General features: G+C 43.7%; 2 protein-coding genes across 14 annotated transcripts in view; both read left to right on the top strand.

Moving 5' to 3' along the window:
* LOC123519092 (titin-like) overlaps positions 1 to 14,293 on the top strand; it is a 148,153-nt gene extending 133,860 nt beyond the window's left edge. For 5 of the 13 annotated variants that reach the window (XM_045280288.1, XM_045280289.1, XM_045280287.1 and 2 more), the window contains 9 exons: positions 202 to 249; positions 1,860 to 2,010; positions 2,134 to 2,318; positions 4,030 to 4,146; positions 5,941 to 5,979; positions 7,926 to 8,003; positions 9,066 to 9,123; positions 12,822 to 12,896; positions 13,107 to 14,293. In XM_045280288.1, the coding sequence (XP_045136223.1) occupies positions 202 to 249; positions 1,860 to 2,010; positions 2,134 to 2,318; positions 4,030 to 4,146; positions 5,941 to 5,979; positions 7,926 to 8,003; positions 9,066 to 9,123; positions 12,822 to 12,896; positions 13,107 to 13,231 (876 nt within the window). In that variant the 3' untranslated portion in view covers positions 13,232 to 14,293. The remainder of the gene's footprint in view (positions 1 to 201; positions 250 to 1,859; positions 2,011 to 2,133; positions 2,319 to 4,029; positions 4,147 to 5,940; positions 5,980 to 7,925; positions 8,004 to 9,065; positions 9,124 to 12,821; positions 12,897 to 13,106) is intronic. The other 8 variants (XM_045280293.1, XM_045280291.1, XM_045280296.1 and 5 more) reach the window with 7 other exon arrangements.
* Positions 14,294 to 19,627: 5,334 nt separating this feature from the next.
* LOC123518843 (inactive hydroxysteroid dehydrogenase-like protein 1) lies at positions 19,628 to 27,313 on the top strand. Its single transcript, XM_045279882.1, has 7 exons — positions 19,628 to 20,112; positions 21,348 to 21,470; positions 21,846 to 21,956; positions 22,101 to 22,321; positions 23,601 to 23,730; positions 26,413 to 26,510; positions 26,955 to 27,313. The coding sequence occupies exons 1-7, from the start codon at positions 19,890 to 19,892 to the stop codon at positions 27,051 to 27,053; spliced, it is 1,005 nt and encodes a 334-aa protein (XP_045135817.1). The 5' UTR covers positions 19,628 to 19,889; the 3' UTR covers positions 27,054 to 27,313.
* Positions 27,314 to 27,640: the final 327 nt, after the last annotated feature.

Genomic DNA, 27,640 nt, shown 5'->3' with positions numbered 1-27,640 from the left:
CAAATGGAAGAGGCGATGGATTGTATAACAAGAAATAATTCACATGTCTCTGCAGGTAACAGTCCAGGAGGCTGTCAGTTTTTTTTTTTTCCAGTAACCATCCCATGCCTTTCCTTTCTCCCTGTGTTCTGTGTACTGCCACTAACATTATTATTTCATCTCCCTCGTGGTGTTGTCTGCTGTGTGTGTTGGTGGCGCCAGACCCAGCGCCCCGCCTCCGTGCCCACCGTCCAGCAGGTGGACACCAAAGTAAGTCACGGTCACGCTCCGGCAAGAAGGAGGCCTCGGTGTCTTCTTAACTCGACGCTTCTTGAGGCGTTGTGTGACATTTGCGTTATACAAATAGTTACAATAATCTAGATTAGTGTAATACAATACCTTAGGCAATAGTTTGCTTGTCATTAACACGAGTCTGAATTTAGAATGTAGATATGCACATCCATTTTTCATTAGATGACTAGACTACTGAACACTGATAAAAAATTATTAAATGAGAGAGGAACAGAACGCCTTCTGGGTGCAGCTGAGACGTTGCCGCCTTGCACCAACAACACTGCCTTGCTCCACTCTTGGCTTGTGGATCGCCACACTCTCCTTAATTAATATACGAGTAGATTAGTGTTGTTGTTTTTTTTCAGCTCTTCCATAATCACACTTTACCCATAAAGTAGCAGATGAACTCAAGGATGATAATAGAATATTCTCTCATACTGTATTTGTATATTCCATATATTTTTTTTTCACGTTTGGAATAAGGCCAAGAAGTGAAGAGAGAGCAAGGAACACTGTCTTGTTGTGACGCTCCGAAAAGGAAATCATGAACAGATGGTACAAAGGCACGATTTTTTCTTCGTACCTTAAGATATTCATTCACTTTATCTTAGGTATACACTCACAAATTTTAAAATGTAAAGACTTACTTTTAAGCGAAAAGTAGCATAAGTGAAGTTGCTGCGTCTTCACAGTTGTGCGTTCCTTGCCTGACAGTGTTAATTTTTATTACAAGAATAGCTTTGTAGTTGGAGTAGTGGGTGTCACTAAAGTGGCCTTGACGCAGAGCTGGGTATCGTTTTTATGTGCACTTCCTATACTGAATAGTGACAGACGAGAACTATAGTCCCTCCTCGCTGAGCCTGGCGCAGTGATGTTGCCACCTGAGGACACAAGAACATGGTAACACTGCCATAGGACATTCACCCCCTGATCGGCAGACATATTCCACTCTGCTGTCTTAACCCTTTCAGTACCATGGCGCATTTCCAATTTCATTCAGTTTATTATCTGGTGATTTTATACAGCTTTACAAACTTATGTGAGGGATTGAAATAGTGAAGACTGTGGCCTTTAATCTTTTGACCTGCATAGAACCTTCCTAATGTCAATAAAATGGTCTAATCGTACGCAAATCTCAAAGTAAAAATGTGTCCCAGTACTGAAGAGGTTTAATCGTGTGGCTTAGTGACTTTATATTCTTAACGAAACCTTTACTTAGACACAAGGTTAGAGGATTATATATGTGCAAATAGTGAAGTGTCTTGCGAGTAAATAAAGATTATAGATGCAAGATAAAGTTGATATCCACACATGTGAATACCTCAGCCAGTCGCGGGTGGGAGCATCGTCCAGCGGCAGTGTTACTAGGTTGACGTGTCCTCTGGTGGAAAAATCACTACTCCAGACTCGGCGTGACGGGAATCATGGGACACACATAGATGGTGCTCGTATGTGTATCAAGACGGAGCAGGTTCAGGCGCCTTATATACGAATATATTGTTTGAAGACTGTGTAAACCATCTCGTGAGCCGCTTTTGCTGCCCCTCTGCTGGTACTACATTCAATAACTTGTGTCTCTCCTCCAGAAACCACCGATGAAGCTCCTGATGAGTCCAAAGGGCGTGCAGGACTTCCACGCCGTACAGGAACACTACCAGACGCTCATGGAACAGGCAGTCCCCACCAGCCCCGAGGTCGGCAAGATTGTGGCGGAGGTGCAGAGTCCCACAGGCAAAGGTGAGGGTGGCTAGGGAAGGAGTGGTGATACAGCAACATTCTCCCGATACACACACACACACACACCATATATAACTTCTGATCCCTCTACTTTCTAATCCCTTCCTAATCCTCTTCCCGCAGGTGCTGAGCTCTTTGCCAAACGAAAGAAGAGAATGGACAAGTTTATCGTGGACGAGACGACGGTGCAGAAGGCGCAGACCACCACCAGGACACCGCAGCCGCAACCACAGCCCGTTGTTACTGACGACCTGAATATGAAGAAGTCCGCAGTCGAACAGAGGAATCGACAGCAGCAGCAGATTATGGTAAGTGGTGGTGGTGGTGGTGTGAGTTTGCAGTATGGGTGATGAGGATGTGTGATGGTGCTTGATTATGGTGTTGATGGTGATGGGAATGTAATGTTGGTGATGATGGTGAGTGTTTGTGGTGGTAGTGATGGTGGTGTTGAAAAGGGTGAGACTTTGTGATAGAAGACAATACTGGTGGTGATGGGATGGCAGTTATGGTGGTGGTGAAAGTGTTTGTGGTGGTAGTGATGGTGTTGAAAAGGGTGAAACTTTGTGATAGATAGCAATAATGGTGGTGATGGGCTGACAGTACGGTTATGGTGATGGTGATGGGGACAAGGGTGTAGTGATGGCAATGGTGATGGTGTGTTGATCTATCCTGACCACGAAGTTTAAAGCAATTGAAAAAAATAAATAAATAAATAAAAATAAGGGAAAAAATTATACTTGCTTTTCCAACTCTCATTCTTATCTCACTTTTCCTCTTCAGTTTATTTCTCGAAGACCTGCACTTATTTATTTTTTCGTCTTTATTATCTTCATTTGCTTTTTTTTTTTTTTCCTTTCAGTTCAATGCTTATGTCTGAAATTTGCCTCCATTGTAAGTTTTTTTCTTCTTTAATGTTTTGTTTTTTTTGTTTCAGATTGCATTAGTTGGTTTGTTTTGATTATGTTTTAATGCACTGTGTTTTTTTTTTATTCCATTTTATTTCTTTAAGCAGATCCTGAGTTATATTTCTTCGATTTTTTTTTTTCTATCTCTCCATTTGTGTTTGGATTTCCATCAAAGTTCGCTGTTTTTCCTCCTATTTATGTTTTTTTCAGCAGAGTTATTCTTATATTTCTTTCTCAACACATGCTTTGGCTTGTCACTTCTTTATACTCGTGTGTGTGTGTGTGTGTGTGTGTGTGTGTGTGTGTGCGTGTGTTCGTGTGTGCTTTATTTTACCAAATTTCAGGTTAAAATTTATCACTATTTTTATTTATTTTCTCGCTCACTTGCACCTCTTCCGTCTTTTACGCTTCCTTCTTATCTCAGACTGATTTCTGGCTTCGGTAACTCAAAAATACAGAGTGCGTTAAATGTTCTTTTGGGATTGTTATTGTACTTTTGTAGGAATGTGTGTGTGTGTGTGTGTGTGTGTGTGTGTGTGTGTGTGTGTGTGTGTAAAGTAAAATAAAGTAAAGTAAATTCATTGTTATCATGTTACATAATATAATAAAAGAAAAAAAAATGTATACATATGCTTAGCACAGTCTGTCGAGCTGACGCTCTTTGACAGAGGAAGTGTGTGTGTGTGTGTGTGTGTGTGTGTGTGTGTGTGTGTGTGTGTGTGTGTGTGTGTGTGTGTGTGTGAGAGAGAGAGAGAGAGAGAGAGAGAGAGAGAGAGAGAGAGAGAGAGAGAGAGAGAGAGAGAGAGAGAGAGAGAGAGAGAGAGAGAGAATCATGATAGTTGTAATGCTGTGAAGTGGTAATGGTGGTGTTGGCAGGAGTGTGGGTGGCGTACAGTGTGGTGCGCGGTGGAGTTGCAGTGATACAAAAGTGGTGCGAATAAGTGCTGGTGATGATATAGCTGAGGTGATGAAAAATTATAATAGTAGTAGTGTGAGGGTAAGAGAGAGAGAGAGAGAGAGAGAGAGAGAGAGTGTGTGTGGTGTGTGTGTGGGTGGGTGGGTGGTGGTCGTCGAGCGGGTGAAGACGTGAGGTGGTGACATGTGACCCCAACAGGAGCAGTTCCTGAAAAGCAGGGAGGGGAGTCTCACCTTGGTCAAGTCCCCGTGGCAGGCGACCATGGAGACGGGCACTCCTGACGCGGCCTTCGACGATAAGAGACAGAGGATAAAGGTACACAACATAACACACTCCCGTGAACACTGACCGCTTGGACACACTTATACAGAGAAGCGAGAACCTTGAGGGCGATTAACACAATTGCCTCACCTTCACTTTTTTTTACATCGTCATCCTTTACTTTGTCTCATGATGCTTAGTTGCTAGAAATTCACGTTAAACCATCAAGAAAAGTGATAAAAAAAAACGCCTTTATTTGCTCGAAGTACCTTTTAGAAACTTATCATACTTTCCGAGGCTTGAAGTGGTTGGGTGACGCGGGATGACTTACTGGTGAGGTGCTTGTGTTGTCGACCTGAAGGGAGCTCCATGACTCTTCGTGAACACACTGTACAGGAAAGCTGGGCCCGACTTGGCGACTTGCCTCAATGCCACATTCATTTGGCTGTGTATACAATCTGGCATGTGTGTTGTTGTTATTCCCACCTGGCTACGATGCATTCTCTCTCTCTCTCTCTCTCTCTCTCTCTCTCTCTCTCTCTCTCTCTCTCTCTCTCTCTCTCTCTCTCTCTCTCTCTCTCTCTCTCTCTCTCTCTCTCTCTCTCTCTCTCTCTCTCTCTCTCTCTCTCTCTCTCTCTCTCTCTCTCTCTCTCTCTCTCTTTTGCAAGGTTTGATAGTTCAGGTATTGCTACATCGTCTTCCTTCTCTAACTTCCCTCCGCCGAACCGTAACACAATGGCGCCTCTTCACCGGTCTGCAGTCAAGCTTAACAGTAATGCTTCGTTCCAGGCTGCAGCCAAACACTACCAGCAACTCACGCAGGTTCTCTGCTTCCGCCCTTCCTCTCTGAACCATAACTCAATAACTTTTGACTATTTCAGCTAAACGAGACTTGAATGGCATGCTTCGCCGTAACACTATATTTTTTTCCTTTGGTTTTCTATGGAGATCAATTGATGGTGATTCAGGGTGTGGACTCAGAAGGTGGTGGGCTGCCTGGGTCATGCCTGGGTGGTGCTGCTGGAGGGATAGAGTGTGTCCAGCGGTACTGTCTGGTTGGCGGCTTGAGGTTTATAAATGTCATGGTGTCGATTGGTGCTTGTAATGTTTGTGTATATGCTTAGATGTGCGTATGTCCATCTGTTTTGTTGTCTTCTGTCTATCTTTGCATTTTGTCTTTATCGATATGTGTGTGTTTATAAGTGTTTGTTCTGTGTTTATTTGTATGTCTGTACATGTTGATAATATAATGTTCTTTTTTTCAGCCCTCACCTACGTCTGTCTATATTTCTTTATCTGTTAATTTTGCTTTATTTATTTTATTTATTTATTTTTTCAATACTATCATTATTTCTCTTGATCTATCTGCTTGTTTGTGTTTTAATCTGTGTTCAGTCTATTTGTTCTGAACAGTTATGTACATGATTTCTCAGTCTGTTAGGTTACGTGTTTCTCGTTTCTCTCTCTGCTACCAAGTCTTATTTTATCTATGTATTTGTTCTTATGATTTTGTTTATCCATCTTTTTGTGTGTGTCTGTAAATGTTCTCCTGTCACTATATATGTTAGTCTCTATTCTACCTGTACTTCATTGGATGTTTACGGTAATATCCACTCGTCTATTTGTGTTAGTCCATGTATGTGCTACTCCATCTGTTCCTTCCGCCTATAATTAGTCCATTGGTGTAGCAGCCATGTCGTAGCCACCCAGAAAGTATCCGCCACCCCTTTCCCGCGGTATGGGTGCGCCAGAAGCCGTGGTCTGGCAGTGTACTTCTTGTTTTTACCTTGTATTTATGTACACATGAATGTCAACCCAGTCTCACCCAGCACGTTACACACTTTGCAGGGACCACTATTCAAGTCAGCGAGCAGCGAGCAGCCCGAGGTACCGTGGCTGTGTGTTGTGTAGCACCTCAGTACCTCAGTTGTCACTCCTTAGCCTGTGTCCTAATCTGTAGCACCGTAGGCTTGTAGGTAGTAGGGAAGTAAAGCCATAAAGCCACGCAATTGTACGTACTTGTAAACATTCCTTAAGATAAAAAGCCTTAAGAGGAAGTGAGGAGTCAGATTCACTCTTCTTATGACTTCCTGTTGCCTTGGCTTTTGGCTTTTTTGTGCTTAGTATTCGAGCACTTTCACCGGGATAGATGGATATAGTGTGTGCGTGTATAGGAGGCAACTTGGTCTCACGGCAAAGAGTTGTTAGGTGTTTGTTCCCTGTCTAACACACTCTCTCTCTCTCTCTCTCTCTCTCTCTCTCTCTCTCTCTCTCTCTCTCTCTCTCTCTCTCTCTCTCTCTCTCTCTCTCTCTCTCTCTCTCTGGTGGCTTCGTGCCATAGATTGAAGTACAGTCGCAGTCAGAAGTCAAACAGCCTGCAGTCACTTTGTTTTTTTTATACCATGTGGACTTCTCACGGGAATTTATGGGCTAAAGGGGATAATTTTGGGGTATTTTCTATCTCATAGCCCACCCGCTAGGAAACCGAGTGAGGAAGCCCAACCTACACTCGGACCGTGGACAGGATTCGAACCCGTGAGCAGCAGGTTTACTTCTTATACTTCTAACACGACTGTACTTATCTTTGTAACACGATCAGATGGGTAGTGTAGTGACCAGTGTGGTACTAGTAGTAGTTATTGCAGTGTTTCTTAGCTGTGTTGCCGTCACCAAAATCAAGGAGGCATAAGTAGTATAGACGTTGCAGTATTTCTTAAAAGTGTTGCCGCCACAAAGATCCCTGAGCCATTTATAAATACGATTCCTTCTTGCCTTCCAAACACTTCTCAAGACCACAACTGTCAGCCTCCGTGCTTGCTTTGGCGTAGAGGCATGAATAGGATTAAGTGTAGAGGTATGCAAGATGAATATTCACTCTAGTGCGTACCATCAAGATATGAACGGCCTTGAAGTGGACGTGAAGTGAAAGGGGAATGTTAGGCACTGGAGACTTAAATTGTCATGGTTGTGCGATTCTTCAAGCTCAGATGTGTTCCTTACTTCTGGCCACGCTTCTTGTAATGTGTTAACGAGGCACCTGACATCGTTGTGTGTCTTTGTACAATAGTGTATAGATTAGTAAGGTGTAGCAGTGTATGGGAGGATTGTCATGGCTGTGTGACTCTTCTCTTCAAGCTCAGATATGTTCCTTACCCACGGCCATGCTTCTAGTAGTGTGTTAATGAGGCATCTGACATCGCTGTATAGATTAGTAAGGTTTATCAGTGTATATAACATAGAGGTGTATAGTAAATGTACGTATTTAGTTTGCTAGTAGTGGTAAATATGCAGATAAACGTGTACTTGTCATGAATCAACACTTCTGGTATCAGTTTTCATGTATTTTTTAGCACTGTCCTCTCATCAGGGTTGTGTTCAAGGGCTGCAGGGATGGGTAGTGCCGTTATCATGGGTATTTTCTTGTTTAATAGTTGACAACTTTAGAATATTTGTTAAAACTATTACCACAATCATGCATGAAAACCGATGAAAATCCCAATGAATTCCATTTACGGCTGCTGAAATTAATTAAGATGAGACGCAAGAATTTACTAGAATATGGCTTAAGTCATCCCACAGCGATTCCTTCCTGTGATGACTGCAATACTCAACGTTGACATTACATCACTGAGCACCGCATCCCATCTTTAATCGATTATTTTGAATAGTTCTTTCATTTACAGTACATTTTCAACTTCATGTACTCTTATCTAAGTTTCAGATTGTTCACTAAATAGAAGCACCATAAACAGGTTTAAGACAATTACTGACAATGTTTGAAAGCCATCCACTTCAGCCTGTCTAACACGTGTCTTCCCTCCTCCCGAGAACAGCTGGCTAACACCGTGGTCGAGCGGGCAGACACCAAGCTTGCCGAGTCGTCGTGGCTGGAGCCCCCGAAGCCGATGCCGGTGAGTGAAGAGTGAAGGAGACTTGACCTTAGTGTAGGTCTGGTGTAGTTACCCAGTACTCTCAATCATTCATCCCATTCTCTGGTAAATTTTGGAACTACCTGCCTGCTTCTCTATTTCCACCTGCCTATAACTTAAACTCATTCAAGATATTTATCTCATTCTTTTTGGTTATTTCTTTTAACCCTGTTCGAGGACTTTTTTTTTTTTTTTTTAGCCTATAGCGTCTGTAAGTATACTATGGGGAACGCTGTCCAGCTTCCACCCATTAGCAGCGCAGGCAATTTTATTTATAGTGGTACCCATATTAAGGCCCATATCACCACCCAAGCGCATCATTAGTGTAAGGCAATTACCCCTCCACCTAGAACCTGGGTATCATGGTGACATGTAGGTAACTTTAAACCACTCGACAAATGACAAAGTTTCAATACGGCACGTGGTGGGATTCTAACATACGCATGGATGTCTACCCGATCCCACGCTCACCACCTTATCCAATACGCCACCGCCATAGAGGACATTTTTTTTTTATTACAGTTTTTGTTACCCTTAGCCGGCTTTCCACTCTTACATAAAAAAAGAGATGCTAGCTTTCAATATGGTTTCATACATTTATTTCTGCTTTTTATATAATTTCATTTATCGTTGCAGCACGTGAAGTCAATCATTCAATCAGGCAGCCAGTCAGTCAGTCAGTCAGCTCACTGTCATCATTCCACAGGCCCCTTTACTCGTCACCCTTCACCATCACCATCACTGCGCTTAACCCTTCTACTGCTATTTTGACGTGTTTCCTTAATCACAAATCAATTAGAGACATTTATAATTGTTCTACAGACATCTTTTATCATCCTCCTAGCAAAACATGGGGTAATTTTCGCTTTTCATTCACTTTTCTTTCATATGAGGTGTTCTAAATAATGTTATACAGTGTCTTTAACGTCGTTTACTATCGCAGTGAAAGTTTTAATATTTACCATCACTCACATCACCACTATCACTGAACATCACAACACACATCACCACTCCTATTAATCATCATTACCTTCTTTCCTCCAGCTGATGACTCCACAGGTGACCCCTCAGGTGGCTCCCGCGCCTGCAGCTGCTCCGTCAGGTTAGTGCACTCCATACCACCGTCACACACTACCAGGGATCAGCTGCGCACACTACCACGTCAGCACTGATACCACGAGCCGCTGTAACCTCTTCTTCGTCATCTATTATTTACTTCAGCACTTTTTTTCTCTGCTAAACCTCCACTTTTACTCCTTGTTAGGCATCAGGGAGTAAAGATGGAGGATCAGAATTGTTTATGTTGTGTTTTTCATGTATGGTCACCCGCATCTGACGAAGTGGAGGATTCAAGGGCTTCGAGGTACAGTACTCTAGTTCAATCACCTTCAGTTGTTGCTCGCCCTCCGCTCGCCACTCACACGAGTCTTGTACACGCAAACTGAGCGGTTCTGCTTCCACTTTGCTTAGATTCATTAATGCTCTTCACACCTTTTGTATATTTTTACATAATGCTGGCTTGAGCAACATCTTCTCTCGGGCCATGCCACTGGGGAATGCACGCCCGTGGTGGGAGGGGCAGTGTGCTGTACGTGGGGACCAGAGCACAGACACGGACGCCATACACCAACACCGTCTGTCCTTTCTTTGTGTCTATAATGAATATTGTGGTTTTCTTAGTCACTGATGTTATCGAGTCAATGATATACTGTTGATCTTTTTTCTCATAGCTGGCATTTAACATTTTATCTAGTGTTTTCATTGAGATTTTAATTTCAAGAGATGGAAAGTCACTGATGCTTTCTCTCGTGTTGTTATTTTTGATGTAATGTACTGCTAGACCATCCCCTCCCCTATGAAGTAGTATTAGTATCTTAGTCTGTGGAGCGAGAATAGTGTGTTGGTGCATGTTGTGTCTCTGCCGCCCACCACCACCACCACCACCACCACAACCACCTCACACTAACCTTCCCGCCTTTCACACTCACCTGCATGTCTCTGTTTGGCACTCACGCAGTTCTCGCGCACATTCCATTGTTTGTTCCTTATGTTTACGTTGAAATTGTATGCATGTTCTGAAGGAATAAGTAATAATCATCATAATAATAATAATAATCATGCTTATTTTGTAGCACTAGCGTTTTTTATTTTTCTCTTTCGTTCTTTCTTTCTCACGTCGCCTTCCACTGTCTGTCTACAGGCTCGTTCACCCTTCCAGACCTGACAAAGATCTTGACCCAACCTTCTAAGCCCAAATCCTCCGAGCCCACATTAGAGCCTAACAAGCCTAAGCCAGTCCCTCCCAAGCCTAAAGCCTGGCACTCGGTGAACCGCGCGGGCAGCGATGACAGCCCGACTCCGGCCCTTCGGGGAGGCAGCCAGCGCACCCCAGCTTCACCTGCCCTCACCTCCGCCACCTGCTCGCCCAAACCTCTTCCTCTTCCTCCCCCTCCTCGTACTTACACCTCGCCTCAATCCTTCTCCTCTGTCTTGAAACCTTCATGCAAAGTAAATAAGAGCCAGGCCGTCACTCAGTCTGATGACAGCAGGAGTGTCGTGTCCCCAAAATCAGCTGCTGTAGCTCCCCCCGTAGCGCCCCGTCCTGCCTCGGCATCCACGACTGCCTCAGGGGTTTCAGGACGCTTCCCGGCACGACCCGTCGCCTTCCCTAAGCCAGTGCCAGCCACAGCTTCTGGCATGAAGCACTTCGTAGTTCCGTCCTCTAGAGCTTCTGTAGATTCGACGATACAAGATAGGACTAAATTTCATAGCACATCCTCGAGTAATCCTTCTGTGACGCCTTCCTCTGCCTCTCCAATACCTAAACATATCAATGACTCTTCTTCTCCGGCATCCAATGCTTTGGCCTCTGTTCCTGCTGTCGTGTGCGGTGGTGGTGCTAATGGTGCTTTCAAAACATCGCATACATCAGTGTCTGTCAGACCAAACTCGGTGCCAGCATATCTTCCTGCCTCCCCTTCTTCTCCCATTCCCCCTCCCCCCCGCTCCATCCCCTCCATCAACACACCACCCCCTGTCCTTCCCCGCAAGAGTTGGGCTAAGGAGCAAGTTCAGCTCAAACCAGGAACACCTCCTCTTTACGTGTTTCCTGACGAGACCGAGGCGTCTTACTTGAACGAGAACGCAGTGAACCACCGCACCGAAAGCTGCATCCTGGAGGCACCCGGGGAGGCCTTCCAACCTCCTGCTGGCGGCAAGAACTCGTCGGCAGTCATTGAAATTCTCACTCATGATTGCGCCATTGCCTCGAGCCACCTCGAAAAAAACACAGAGGTTAGCAGGCACACTGAGGGCACAGCACACAGCACTCGTATTGATACTCTCAGCACACAACACTCTGAAAACACCAGCACTAGCACTCATCACCTTGAAAGTCATGTACAAAACAGCACCATAAATAGTATTCACAGCAGCAGCAGCAGCAGCAGGCCAGCGCGACCCACTTCTCTTCCTCTCATATCACTGTCATCTCTTGTAAATAGCTCCAGCCTTGCTTCCCCTGCTTCGCTACCCTGCAATTCTGCCACTAGTCCCTTACTTTCTGCAGCTTACCCTGGCGCACGCAGCTTTTCCGATGTTGCTTTAATGCCAAACCCTTTTGATAGTGACACTTCTCTTCCATGTGTAGTGTCCGCCGACCCTTGTGTTGTGTCGCAGGTAGGTGGCGCTTCCGTCCTAACTCCGCCTCGCCTCTGCCGGGTCCTCTCCCTGACCTGTCGTCGACTCCAAGCCAGGCACTAGTTTTTACGGGTCCCACTTCCCGAAGCACTGGTGCGCCAGACCCTCGGGAGGATGAACACAAACTCCCTCCAATAGAGATGAACACCCAGAATGTTCATCAAGAAAGGTTTACGAAATCACAGCCAGAGGGGCAAATGCTCCACTCAGGGCCAACTCCCCGCAGCTTCTGCAGCGAGTCATTTCACGTTACTCAAGTCAAAGAACTCGAGCTGCAGGTGGCAACCGCTGAAGAAAGCACTAGTGCAGCAGATAAAGACGCCACTAATAAGACTAACTATGTTTCGACTCAGCCTCACGAGAAGGACTACTCTAGAATAAATGCACAACCTGATCTCGACAACAATCTGATGGAGGCTTCACTCTCCAGCTTTTCCCTCGGCATTCCACTTATCGAGATATCTAACGAACCCAGGAAGCCGTCGCTCGAGGAAGAAGAATTGCGAAAATACATGGAGGAAATAAAGTCGACCTTCCAGAATGCACCGACACTGATCGACACCATCGACGTGCAAGATTTAAAGCCGCCAGAATATTACCGCAGTGTGTCTCGGGACAGCATGGACCAAGAACTAATGGACGCACACACCATAGCCGCTTCTGACCCTGTAGTGGAGACCTCAAGAGATACCTTAGTTGGAGGAGGTGACTTGAGCCACGCTGACCCACAACATGAGGTCATTCCTGTGTTTGACACGTCTGATGGAAAGGCGATTCAGGACCATTCTTGTGTCGGAGCCTCAGACACTGCTGACAAAGACACGGGTCACCACGGGAAGGAAGAGGGACCGAGAGATGCTCGTGTTGCCCAGACAGAGGCTTTGACTGAGGACGCTGGTAATGGTGGAGACGACGTGCACTCCGGAATGGATGAGAGAGACGGGGAAGGGAGAGGCCAGGCGGATGAGGAGTCGCGGCCGCGTTATGGCTTCCGAAACTGCATGGTGTTTACTAGACGGTGTTATTCACCTACTAACGAGTCACCCTCACCACCACTGTCCCCGCCGCCCACCAGCACCAACCCTCCCACTCCCTCCGCAGGCCCGGCAGCCATCTACTCCGCCGAGGTGAAGGTGGTAATGCGCTCCTCCCAGCCCCCCACCCCAGCCATGGACGGTGAGTCTCACTTGTCACCTCGCAATGAGTGCTGCTCACAGATAGATAGAGGTGCACACTTGCACTCCTCCAAGGCGGAGGAATATCGGCTCCTGGCTACACTACACACCGCGCATCGATCCCCAATGAAATACAACCCTAGCTCTTTTTTTTTATTATTATTTATTTTCATTTGGTGTTATAGTGTCTAACGCTATCTTTTCCCCACAGTGCCTCGGGCCGTATTCAGCCCCATGGACTCCAACAACAAGCGTAACTCTGCCAGCTTCAACATGGCAGCCAAGGGCTGGGGCACCTACAACAACTTCTACTCACCGATAACCTTCGCTACGTAAAGGCGTCGGGCAGCATGACCGTCGAAGTGGTCTGAAAGTCAATCGGCCTGAGAGACGCGACGGAAGAAGCAGCCACCCGTCCCAGGCCGGCGCTGCTGTTACCGCCGGATGTGTTGTATATTTTCGTCTTCGATGCTCCAAACATCATTACACAAGAGTTTGCGAGTTACATAACATTACTTTCAAGTGCAACGGATTTGTTGCCAAACTGTTAGCTTTAAATATTATGCTTTAATTCTGGCACACACTTTCATCAGTGAGGCGTTACTTTTGAGTTATATATTGTGTTCTTTTGATTCTCCTTTCCTTCGTGTAGTTGAGCCGACTTACTGTGACGCGGCGCCTGAGCTAAGGTCCGCCAGTCTTTCTGTCGACATCTTCGTCTTCCTTTAATGTATTTCATGTACTCATTAGTGCTCTGAAGGGAGCGACTCTTTGTGATGAACATCTTTCGCGTACCTCTTGTTTCTTAACCCTAGTTCGGACCTCTTGGTCGCTCTGTGAGGAAGGATGCCAAGCTTGGTGACGAAAGGGTATTTTGGACCGGAACTCTCCCTTCCTCTCGACGATTCATTGTTGTTCATATTCGTGGCCTCACACCCTCCTTCCCCTCAAGGCGGTGCCGGGACTCCTCCTTGGCTATTCGCGATTCAAAATAGTGAGAAGGAAGGTCTGGCGCGGCGGCGAGGCTGGGAAGATGGTGGCGAGAGCGTTAGGGCAGCCAGGGAATGTTTCAGCCTTTGTGTGGTCGTGCCAGCGGGGTCTTCGTTATCCAGTCCTGCGCGCGTGTGTCATCTTGCCATCAGTCTCTCCTCATCACATACTGGTCTAGCTTCATCTCATTAGCCGTCAACACGCTGCCTCGGAAGGAAGGAGTCGTGCGTCAAGAGGCAGCGTATGGAGTCAAGGCGCTACGCTGTCCCCCGCAGGGCTGGCCGACTTATGGGCGGGCGTGGGCTGTGCCTCGGCTCCCACGCACCACCCGCACCCCTGCTCTCACCACACTGCCTTCTGCCATGTATCTTGTGGAAATAATATATAGAGATATATAGTTATGTATAAGACTTGACTTTCTTTTCCTCTACGTACTTAACGGTTAAGGATACAATTTTGGTGTGTTTTAGTAGAAATGGTAGTGGTGTTTGTAGTAGTGGTAGTAGTAGTAATGGGTGATTAGTGGCGTTCGCAATGATGGTTGTAGTAGTAATAGTAGTAGCGGATGGCGATGGTGGTGGAAGTAGTAGCAGTAGCAGTAGTAGTTAGTGTGTGTGTGTGTGTGTGTGTGTGTGTGTGTGTGTGTGTGTGTGTGTGTGTGTGTGTGCGCGCGCGCGTGCGCGTGCATGCATGGGTTCCCAGTATAGAGAGCAGTAACAGGTGCTTCATATATGTAAGTGCTTTGCTCAAACATCTTAAAACACTCGATCTTCTCTCTGCTAAACACGTGTCATTATATTGCTGAGGTGAAAGAAATGAGAATGAGGCGCATCATGGCGGTACCTACACGCCTACAGTATTAGCGGCTGTGGTAGGTGATGCACACTCGCTTGGTGTATTGAAGGCAGGAGCGTCATCTCATCTACAAACAATGAATATGAGTTATGTTTGTTATCTTTCATCATATTCTCCTTTTCAAAGCCAAATGTGTATCTTTTATTTAGCCAAAAAGTTCGAGGATTGCATTCACCACCTTATGTTTCGGCGTTCTATTGACAACTCTTGACAAACTCTAGTCCAATGGAAGGCCTCAAGGAGTTTCAGGAGTGTTTTCATTATTCTAACTTTGGTCGAACAAGGTTTAGTAAAATTCTGCATCGTTGATAAAGAAAAAAACTAATACAAAAGTCCCACATTCATCATATGTTTCCTCTCAAAAGCAGGAATAGTGAAAGTTTATATTTGTGTTCATTGCATTTAAAGGTGATTGAAGTAGGAGGACACACACACACACACACACACACACACACACACACACACACACACACACACACACACACACACACACACACACACACACACACACACACACACACAGAGAGAGAGAGAGAGAGAGAGAGAGCAACAATGAAGATGAATAATTAAGCTAAAAAAGATGAAAAGATTGATGATCTGTGTACTTTAATGAAATCCTTGAATAGATCGACAGAAAGTTAAACTGTTGACATGTGAAGGTGTTGGCAACAGCAGGAACTAACAACCCAAGCTGTGAAGACGTGTTGCCAATATACTACCTTTAGCCAACCTGTGAGGGGGATAACTTGTGATAAAGATGCGCTCACACTTTATCAGTATTCCCTCCTAATCTGATTCTCTGAAGCTCCCAGACCCGCAACGTGTAAGTCACAGTTGCTAGTAAGGATATCTGTCTCTATGCGAACCGTGATTAGAAATGTAAATATATCACCATTTTGGAGTGAGCGTTACCTGCTTGTAAATGGGCCGCCGTGGTACAGTGGAACCATGCGTGCTTTGGGGTCCGAGGGGTCTCCAAGCGCACGGGTTCGAATCCTGTCCTCGGTCCGAATGTAGGGTGGGCTTCCTCATTCAGGGCAACGGTTTCCTAGCGGGTGGGCTTTGAGCCCATAAATTCCCGTGAAAAGCCCACATGGTATAAATAAAAAAAAAATGGTGAGTGTGTGGCAGACAGACGATTGGACCTCCTGAAGTGAAGGATCTGCCGTAAGTGATTTTTAAAGACCCCCACCAGTTTTACCACTGCCACTGTTCTGGGCTGTTCACTGCGCCATGTTCTGGGACATACAGATGGGATCTCACAGAGTCAGTATCACAGGGCTTGAAGTAAGTCCAGGAGACAGTTAACACGTGTATTGTTCTTTATCCGGCTACAGGGGACAAAACAATCCTGGCTAACTCGTTTGTGTGTGTGTCCTCTCCTCGGTCTGGGTGCAAACCTTCTGAGGATTGTGGGTAGGTGTGGCTGCCAGATATATAGAATATGTGTATTAGTATAATGTTAAGTGTTCCCTACCTTACTATCTAAGTAATATTCCTACAGCCAGTAATATTACTCTCCCTCATTCCTCTTCCTCCTCTCTTCCCACGTTCTTCTCAATAATCATCCTTTCCCTTCTTGAGAACGAGAGTGTCTTATCAAAACTTGTGACTAAGAAGAACACTGCCTTCCCAGAATTCTATCAGATATACTCATCACATCGACGTGGAGGTCTCGTTATCCTGTGGCAAGTAACAACCATTCTCAAAGACGACATGAATCATTAAACAGCCTCCTTTAATCAAGTGTCTTCCTATTGATATGATAAGATCTTTGTTGAAATATTACTGGAACTATAACAAATAACCTTAAAAAAAACACAATAGCTTTCACACTAGCCAGTCGGAGTCAGTATATTCCCGCAAACGTTTGGAAATACTGTTGTCTGTGTCATGTCCTTATTTACTTACTGTTAGGGAAGCGTGAGCGAATTCGAGAGGAAAAACAAGGATATAAAAAAATAGAAAGTTCTCCGTGTCCTTATTGGTTGTATTTGATAAGAGAGAGAGAGAGAGTCAGTGAATTGCCACGCCTGTGAGTTGCATCTTATTCGTGTGTGCTTGTGTCTTATGTACGAGTATATATTATTATTGTTATTATTATTATTATTATCATTATTATTATTATTATTATTATTATTATTATTATCATTAACTAGGCACCTGCATTAAAATTTAATCAACCTGATATTTAGAGAGGTTGGAAGGAAGTAATAATGGTGATTGCAGTAGGAGTAGTAGTAGTAGTAATAGTAGTACCAGTAGTAGTAGTAGTAGTAGTAGTAGTAGCAGTAGTAGTAGTAGAAGTAGTCGTGGTAGTAGTGGTGGTGGTGGTGGGGTAGGAGTAATAGTAGTAATTATTGTTGTTTTTGTCGTTTTAATAAATACCTGAGACTTTTTATTCAAGGGCATGTTTCAGCATATATTTTTTCCTCCTCCTCCTCCTGAGCAGCATCACCATGACTGCACATTATCAGTGCTTCTTGCCTGTGGTTCCAAGCATAGGCTCACGGTAACGCCACGTAAGTACATCCAGCTTCCTTGACTACTCGTGCGTGACTCGCTGCATCCTTGTCATTAATCACGTAATAAGAAGAATGTACATCACGCACCGAGCCACTATTCTTTGCTTATTTTTCTCAATAGATAAATGAAAAATAGATATCTTTCTTGTTATTTATTTTATTCTTTTATCTATTTTACTATTGTTGTTTATTTTTCTACTCTATAAGAACTGTTAATGGAACGTTCATGACTAATGAAAGCACTCACAAAGCCACGACCACCTTAAGGAAACACACGTGAAGGCAGAGCAAGGATTCAGTGAAGGGGAATGCAGCCACACTACCGGGTCCGTGCGGCAGTGCCAGTGAGAAGCGCCACAGAAAGCGCTCTCTCTCTCTCTCTCTCTCTCTCTCTCTCTCTCTCTCTCTCTCTCTCTCTATCTATCTATCTATCTATCTATCTCTCTCTCTCATATTGATCTCCGCGCAATGAGAGGAATATTTATGAATATAGAATAAAATTATCATTATTATTATTACTATTATTATTATTGTTATTATTATTATTATTACTACTACTACTACTACTACTACTACTACTACTACTACTACTACTACTACTACTACTACTACTACTACTACTATTGTTGCTTTTGCATAAAAAATATATAAAGGCCCAAACTGGAAAATCTCAAGACTGCACCACGTACAATTGGAAAAAAAAATAAAGTAAAGAATTAAAAAAGTGTAAACAAATAAGAAATAATCAATCCAAATCTGCTGCATAAGGAATCATTCAAACCTCCTGCACTATTTTTCTTATCGACAGTAACCCCGCGAAGCTCCGAGTCTGTAGCAAAACCCAGATGAGAGAAATGTACGCCAGAGTTAGAAGTGGCATCAAGAAACTTTAAACACAAGTATGCCGCGTTTTTTTTTTTTTTTTATTAATTGAGGAAAGATTAAGTGGGACATGATCCTCTTATTTATTTATTTTTTTTTTTCCAAGTAAGTTCTGAGTGAAGAATCACCACCAAGAACCTAATGCAATCAACCCCTCGGACGCCAAAGCGCGCATGGTTCCAAAGCGCGTACAGTGAAACCATGCGCGCTTTGAGGTCCGAGGGGTCTCCAAGCGCACGGGTTCGAATCCTGTCCACGGTCCGAGTGTAGGTTGGGCTTCCTCACTCGGGGCAACGGTATCCTAGCGGGTGGGCTTTGAGATAGGAGGTACCCCCAAAAAGTACCCCCTTTAGCCCAGAAATTCCCGTGGAAAGCCCACATGGTATAAATAAAAGAACACAATCTATATAACTCCATTAACTAAGCAATCGGGAGGTTCAGGAAGAGGAGTTGTGGAGTGACTTAATGCACTCCTTTAACTGGTGATGATTCAGTGTCACGTCCCGCTTACTGGTTCAAGGCCTTTGTGAATGACAGCAACAGCACGTCTCAACGCCAGACATGAGATAACAGCATCAGATGTCCCAAACCCTTACTAGCAATGTCAGACCACTTAAGACAGTTATACTACAAAGTGAATGAATGGTCTTGATCGCTTCCCTGATTTTTTTTTTTTTTTTTCATTCGGGGGGGAAAGATAGTGGGGATGAAGGAAGTGATAGAAAAGTGGAAGATGAAAGGTTTGGTGAAGATATGGAAGAAAGTAGAAGAGAAAAAGTAGACGGACTGACCGTCATTGTTAAATGATAATGATAGTTGTTTGTTTTGATTATCTATACGTATATTGGCTTTGGTGATTCTTTTTTTTTTTTTTTAATACCATGTGGGCTTTTTCACGGGAATTTATGGGCTATACTTTTAGGGTACCTATCTTAAAGCCCACCCGCTAGGTTTCTACACTCAGACCGTGGACAGGATTCGAACCTGTGCGCTTGGAGACCTCTAGGATCCCAAAGCACGCATGGTTAATAGGTTTCTTAAAGCAACCGTGCTCCCTGTCATGTTGGTATTCATGTATTGTGTTGGTGTATGTAGTGTCTTCCCTGATGACATCCAGAACTTATTGGACATAAAACAGGAAATAAGATCAATAAGGATAAGTTAAATGGTTTGAGAGTCGCCGAGGTGAATGAATCCTCAATTGAATATCAGATGATTCTGCATTCATTGAAAGAAAGCCAGATGATTGTTATGGGTAATTAATGTGAAGAGAACAACAGTCACGTTCAATAACTATAGATCCTAGTCACAGGAGTGGATAAAGGCAGAGAGAGAGAGAGAGACAGACAGACAGAGACAGACAGACAGACAGACAGACAGACAGACAGAGAGAGAGAGAGAGAGAGAGAGAGAGAGAGAGAGAGAGAGAGAGAGAGAGAGAGAGAGAGAGAGATCACGAATATTTATACTTAGAACAGAGGAGTGATGAAAAGTCATGGCCATGAAAAGAAATCTGAATAATAATAGCGATGGAAAATGGAAAACATAATCAAGGTAAGAGACAGAACAGACATTGAAATGCAGAAGTGAAATGATGAATATTCCCTTGTCAAACCTGGAATAGACGGGTAACAGACAGAGACAAGCAGCCAAGCTCAGAGGAGGTCTTAGTGATGCACGAATGTCACAGTGGTCGGCCTTGATGAAGAGAATTATAAGCCCCTTCTTACTGTCAGCGTGCTATGAGTTGGCAGTTGAACGGTGGCCAGCGTATCACAAGGATGGGGAGTGAGGCGCTCTTCCCTTGCCTCGGGGCACTGGAACATATGCTGACGGTGGCAGGACTCCTGGCGGTGTCCAAGATCCTCCTGCAGCTGCTGTGGAGTGTGGGCAACGGTGTGAGGGTGCACTTCTGGTCACGGCTGTGGAAGAAGCGACTAGTGGAAGACTACGGGCGGTGGGCAGGTAAAGAGTGCAAGAGGCTCACTCAGACTCAGTCAAGTGCATTGAGGCATTTATATGCATGCCTATTAGTCCCAAAATCAGAATATTTTGTGAACAGAGATATGGTATAGTTTTCTTACAAAGTTCTTTGCAAAGAGAAGTTTATAAAAAGAAAATAATAAGGTACTATTCAGGTAATTATATATATGTATATATATATATATATATATATATATATATATATATATATATATATATATATATATATATATATATATATATATATATATATATATATATATCGTCCTAATTCTAGATGTAGCATTTAATACTTAATTGTTTCCTTCTGCAAATAAATATATGTAAATACGAGGAAGTTTGTGGCTACTTCAACGAAAAAAAAATTATCACAGGACTATTGGCGTATTGTACATACTTGCAGAGTAAACAATTATTGATGAAGAATTATACAGTAGAGTATGATAAAAGTTTAACCATGCTTAAGTAGCCACATTATTCAGATGCAGATGTCTTTCATATGTATTATCTTACATTTTTATTGTAATCATTGTCATTTTCTCTTTGCCAAGGTTTTAAGAATAAGCAAGCCATTTCTTAGTTCAGAGTGTATGAAGATTCACACGCCAGTGAGTCTGTGGTACAAGCCCCCTGGGTAGAGTCGACTTGTGGCACCCTGATACCAGCCTCAACCAGTCAGTGTTCGAATTCATCTCCAGCAGCATCATCAGAATGTCTGTTGTGCTGCACCTTCATGCTCACTCAAAACCACAACTTGATATACAGTATATTTCAGTTATTCCTTTAGAAGAGAAGAGGACTGATTGCCTGACTGAAATATATTCCACAGCAGCTGGAAATTGCTTCATATGACTCATTTTCATTGATAATATTTGCATTTTCACAGCAGCAGAATGGACAAAGTGCCTCCAATGTTGCAGCGTCAACAACCATTCAGTCCATCACAGTTAATATTATTCATGTGTGTTCTCATTTTCTGGCTTATCTGTCACTCACTCCACTTTACTTCTCTTATCAATGTTTGGTGTAGAAAGTTCTCTCTCTCTCTCTCTCTCTCTCTCTCTCTCTCTCTCTCTCTCTCTCTCTCTCTACATACATACATACATACATACATACATACTACATACATACATATACACACGGTGTATAGCGGGTGTGTGAGCACAGCTTTGTTGATCCTGAAGGTTCTTGAGACACTGAGCACCGTGTGTCCGCAGTGGTGACGGGCAGCACTGATGGCATCGGGAAGGAGTACGCCAAGGAGCTGGCCAGGAGGGGCGTCAACCTGGTCCTCGTCTCGCGCACCATGGAGAAGCTGCACAAGGTCTCGGCGGAAATTGGTAAACAAACAGGCAAACCTTTCTGGTGACAGATGGCGTGTTTGGCAACAGTATTTTCTTGTTTCTCGAGTTTGGATTTTATCTTTTATTATCTTTCTAAAGTTGTTTTGTCTGAAATAGAATGTGTTTTCGTTATGAAGTGTTAGTTCCTGTGTGGTCAGCTTTCCATGCCCAGGAACAGCCAGCAATGACAGGATGTGCAATGACGGAACACTCAGGTGTCCGTCAAGGTGCTTGCCAGGTGTACACAGTAAGTATGTACTGTACGTAGTGTGGCCAGAAGAGGAAGATGTGAGTGTGTGAGCGGTGGCTGATGCTGACTCAAGTATACAGTGCATTGTGTGGGTGAGTTGTGGTTTGCATTGTGTGCCGCAGTGCGGGAGTTCGGCGTGCAGACGGAGGTGATACAGGCTGACTTCAGTGGCGGCCGTCCCATCTATGAAGACATCGCCAAGGGCCTGCAGGGCAAGGAGATTGGGATCCTCGGTGAGTTTTGACCCACGACAGTACGAGTACATAATTTATGTAGTGTAGTTGCCTTATACCGACAGATAATAGATGTGCAAGAGTCTCCTGTCAGTCATCAAGATGTTTTCCTGTCTACCTTCTGTGTTGTTCTCTTGTTCACAGTGAACAACGTGGGGGTGTTGCTGTCTGAACCCATGGAGTTCGGGGACGTGTCTGAGAAGGATATCTGGAGCCACGTCAACGTCAACGTGGCCTCGGTGCCCGCCATGACCAAGCTGGTGCTGCCGGGCATGCTGAAGCGAGGCCGCGGTGCAATAGTCAACCTGTCATCCACTGCTTCCACTGTTCCTGTCCCCTTGAGTGGCATCTACTCTGCCACCAAGGTGCGTCCCCGTCACTAGCGACTCCTGCTTAACAGCGGTGTTTGGCGGGTGTAATAATCTGCATGTTATTCAATATACTACATTGTGTGTGTGTGTGTGTGTGTGTGTGTGTGTGTGTGTGTGTGTGTGTGTGTGTGTGTGTGTGTGTGTGTGTGTGTGTGTGTGTGTGTTGTAACACACAGGCCGAGATTTTCATTGAACGAAAGATTCAGTTCCAAATCAATTTTACATATATTTGAAATATAGTAAAGTACATTATAACAAAGATAATGAAAGTGACGCGGGACTCTGAACAGACAACAGAGACACGTGAACAACCCCAAACATTCTCGCCACACTCAAATCCACCACTCAACTCCCCATAATAACACCCGCCACTCACTGAAATGTGTTCCACCAATGTCCCCTAAAAACACACTACCCACTTGATCAAAAACGCTTGGTCACCTTTGCCCTACGGCACCACCCCCGCTCGCCGCCATTCTATACCACACCCCACCAAGGTCCGAGGAGAGAGTGCAATTCCCTTCCCCAGGTTGCGTCCTTCTCCGACCCCACTCAAATCCATTGCCCAGGGTGCCAGCTCACACCTTGCTAAATACTTCCTCTCCTTACTCTATTCTGCCTTATACATGTTGTAGTACTCTTAATGCTAACACTAATAATACTACCATGCACTCAACTCCAATATCCCTTCTCATAAAATTCCTCCTCTCATTTTTATTAGGCGCTCGGAACGACAATTTTCCTTCTTAGGCCTACAGAGCCACCTAAGCACACCCTATCCACCTTGGCTCGCCTTAACATACCCTCCTACCCTTACAGTATGTGTGTGTGTGTGTGTGTGTGTGTGTGTGTGTGTGTGTGTGTGTGTGTGTGTGTGTGTGTGTGTGTGTGTGCGCGCGCGGGCGCATGTCTTTGTGTGTGTGTGATTCTCGTGTATTTTTCTTTTTCTTCCAGAACAGGTTTTGATCTGGGATAAAAGGGAAGAAATATACTTGCTATGGACTGAAAGGAGTAACAAAGTTTTCAGGAAAATCAATACGCTGACTTTCGTAAATTTGATGGACAGCCGTTTAGATAAGGACAATAAATTACTTATACCGGTTTTCCTTTGTAGACGGAAGAATTCACTTTACCTCTAATTCCATTACAATAATCGGTACATTTGATGAATAAATCAAGCCTGGAAAAGTGATGTCAACATAAAACTTACATTACATATGTTTGGTCTTACGTTTGGTTGAGTAATCTCTTTACCTCGAGTCTTCTTCCACAGGCATTCGTGAACTTCTTCTCCAGGGCGCTAGAGTTTGAGTACCGCAACTCCGGCATCACCATACAGACTCTCATTCCTTCGTATGTCTCCACCAACATGACCAAGTACAGTGACCTCGTCCATGATCCTGGTGAGTATCTCAAACTCAAACTCTCATCAGGACTTCTGACATCTAGGAAAAAATATCTTTACAAATTCATATTGTTTTTTTCTCCTTTATTTTTTTCAAGATGACATGACATCCATAATTTCCATATCCTCAGTCTGGAAAGCTGAACTTTTCACTCAAACCTTCTTTAAAAGCTCAACCCCGGATGATTCTGGGCTTATCCCCCATCATCATATCCCTCTATTCCATACCTGACATCAAGATTCTTTGCAATTATGCTCTTCATGTCTTCCCTGGCCTGATCACGACAGCGCCACTAATGGCACTCGTGATCGTGGTCTGCCGTCGTGAATTTTGACAGTCGTAGCGTAACGTACTCGTAGCATTAAATTCCCAGAATATATTTAGCCTTAAAAACTCGTGGAACTTGACTGTATTTTGTATCCAACTTATATTTATCGTGACGCAATCGTTGACGTCATAGGTCGGTCGTGATGTTGTGTTGGAAAATATTGCATGACATCATCACAACAACATCGTCATGATTACCATAGGTTTTTACATTTGTTTGGCATTGATGAGGACGTGGTCACGATGGATCTATGGGTATGACAAGTAGGGACTACAAGAACTACACATACAGAGTAGTCGTCACGCTAGATCTTGGTTTGCGACACGTCATTCTTTCTTTCTCGCTCATGGAAGGGTCAATTAGTAGGCCTTTCTTTCGTAGTTTTTGTTTTTGTCCTTTGGTTTTCCTAACATGTGTATAGAGGAAAACTCCACCACCTTATTTTCATCTTCCATCTCCACGTAATTTAGCACCAGAAGCAGGACGGCGAGAAGCAATTCTGTGTGTGTGTGTGTGTGTGTGTGTGTGTGTGTGTGTGTGTGTGTGTGTGTGTGTGTGTGTGTGTGTGTGTGTGTGTGTGTGTGTGTGTGTGTGTTCAGTGCATCTGTTTACAGGAAAACTTTTGCGGGACATTTCTTTATTTGTTCTTCCCTCACCGTTGTTCACTTTTATAACACTGGTATAGTTTTTTTTTTTTTTTGTGTGTGTGTGTGTGTGTGTGTGTGTGTGTGTGTGTGTGTGTGTGTGTGTGTGTGTGTTCAGTGCATCTGTTTACATTTTTTTTTATTTGTTCCTTTTTGTCTCTGAGCCAAGGATGTGAATAGGTGTTTTTTGCTAATTTTCTTATGGTGAATTCAAATTTATGATCAGTTTTGTTTTGTCATTTCTATTTGTTTCGCTTACACATCACCCATTTTTTATACTACTTATAAATTAAAAATACAAGGAGTTTATTTCATTTGCTACAAAGGTATGATAAAAAATAGAAACAGAACATTAAAGTAAAATACATCATTATCACAATATATCAATATCACCAATCACAATACAGCAGACATTTAAAAATTAATTTTCTTTTTTTCATGATATTATGTACTTTGTCTCCCGGCTGTCATGCAAGAGCATCCACCAGAAGTCCCCGTTAATACTGGAGTTCCACTTACCTTGATAGATCTTAGAAATGTCTTGGTGGAAACTTTCTCCGTGCTCATCACTCACTGCTCCGTGAGGCTATGAGGGAAGAACTTGAGATCGAATGGAGAGAGTGAATTTTGAGAGACAATTTTGTCATCCCTTATCATCGTAAGACTTTAACAACTTCTTTATATACTTTTGGTAAACTAGTTACTCTAGTACCCTTGTGTTACCAAGGAAGCCATTATTTACCTAAATGCCTCCCACACTCTCTGTTCCTTTAAGGTAAGAAGCTCCTTAAATGCATCGTCCTTTATCATACCTCAGACAATGATTCCTTCCTTGACTTTAGCAGAACTCAGAGCCGTGAACAGAGTACACAAGTGTTTGAAGGCAGCGCCATATTATTATTGCCCATGGCCATCACAAAAATTTTTCATTAGCCCAAGCTTGATATGAAGAAGAGGAAGAAACACCTTGTCCATGTCCAGCAGAGCATTTTCTTGGACATTGTATTCAATAGTGCTCCTATACCCCCAGTCCTTCTGTTTATAGTGTTTGATGCACAGTTCGACTGACCCACAGACAGAGAAAGCTACAGTTGTTTCTGAAGCTAGCCTGTATATCCATAAGCAGCCCAACGGCCTTCAGGTCCCCGCAGAGACTCCACTGATGCAGGTTGTACTCGACAGCTTGCAAAAGAAGTCCATATTGTCATACATCTCCCTCAGATAGAGTGAGTGAGCAATGAGAATGCTGGGATATTTATTCCCATTGTGTAGGAGCACACCATTCATACTTCACTTGGAACAGTCTATAAAATGATGCCAATCTTTCATCATGTGTTCACTTTATCGGGGATTAAAAACAACTGAAAAGTAATAAAGTTGCCAGATATTCATAAATATGCTAATGTATTGGAACTACCATTGGGAAAGAAATATACACTAATTTATGCTGTTATCTGGCCATAGGTATATTTTGGAAACCTCTTGATATTTGTATTGTCCCGTAGGTAGCATAAGGGTTTTAAAGAACACAATTCCTAAAATTTATAAAATTTGTATATAATATGTACCTACATCTCAAAATCTAGAGGTGTGAGTAAAACCTGATTTTGTATCTGAAATCAGCACCCAAGAATTAGCCTCAGTTTCTCTGTAAACCAGTGTAACTTGTCACACTTATGCCCTCTTCCTACCCTCCCTCCCTTCCAGGCGTGTTTGTGCCCACCGCTCAGACCTACGCCTCCAGCGCCATAAACACCCTGGGCTACGCGCGCCACACCACGGGCTACTGGGCTCACAGTCTGCAGGTCGGTGTCTGCTAAGCCTGAAGAGATATTGGTAGAGCATGTAGCACATAAGGAAGAAGAATACTCTTAGTTCATCTATAGGAGGATGAGCAATGTTCCTTGAGAACAATTAACACACACACACACACACACACACACACACACACACACACACACACACACACACACACACACACACACACACACACACACATATACACACACACACACACACACACACACACACACACACACACACACACACACACACACACACACACACACACACACACACACACACACACACACACACACACACACACACACACACACACACACACACACACACACACACACACACACACACACACACACACACACACACACCTTTCCATCATCAATGATTATTTTTTTTATATAAGTATTAACAATAGACACTTAATCGAGCCTTCCCTTCCCTTGCAGTCTTACATTCTCCGATCCCTCAATGAGAGGCTTTTGATGCTGATGCTCGAGAAGTGGTATATATTGCAAAAGAACTCAATGAAGAAGAGTAAGGAGTAACAATGCGAGGCGGTGCGCACAAGATAGTTCCCTTCAGATTATTTTTGTATTGCTCTTTTTGGACGGGCGACACACAACACCAAGAAGCTACAGACCGTTGCATGAGTAGCCTTGACGAGAAGTGACGCCTCATTTTCCACAGTTTCTCGTCCGCTATTGATGTCTGGCCACATGAATCATTCGCCGAGAATTTTTGTGACCTGTCATGTCAAATATCTATACAATAAATTTTTTTTAATGATAATAAATATTTCTTCTCACACGACTATTCACCCTAACTACAAAATATAAATGAATGTTTAACACTAGTAAAAAAAAGTAATATAGGTTGATGACAAAATATTAGTCATATCTTCTCAGCTATATTTTCCTTGAATAAGAATCAGCAGGTGCTGTAAGATACAGCACCTGCATAAAGCAGGTGCTGTATCTTACAAATGAAGAGCAGAGTTGTGGGAGTCTTAAACGCTTGACCCATGAAGGAAATAAAGACATACAGTTACGTTATCACCAGCTGGACACTGTCAGTGCTGGGGGCAGGGGAGAGGGATGGCAGCGCACTCCCAGTAACACATGAAGCAGAAACT

Source organism: Portunus trituberculatus, chromosome 44 (assembly GCF_017591435.1).
Source record: "Portunus trituberculatus isolate SZX2019 chromosome 44, ASM1759143v1, whole genome shotgun sequence".
In the NCBI taxonomy this organism is placed as follows: domain Eukaryota; kingdom Metazoa; phylum Arthropoda; class Malacostraca; order Decapoda; family Portunidae; genus Portunus; species Portunus trituberculatus.
This window is presented reverse-complemented; position numbering and strand designations above follow the sequence as displayed.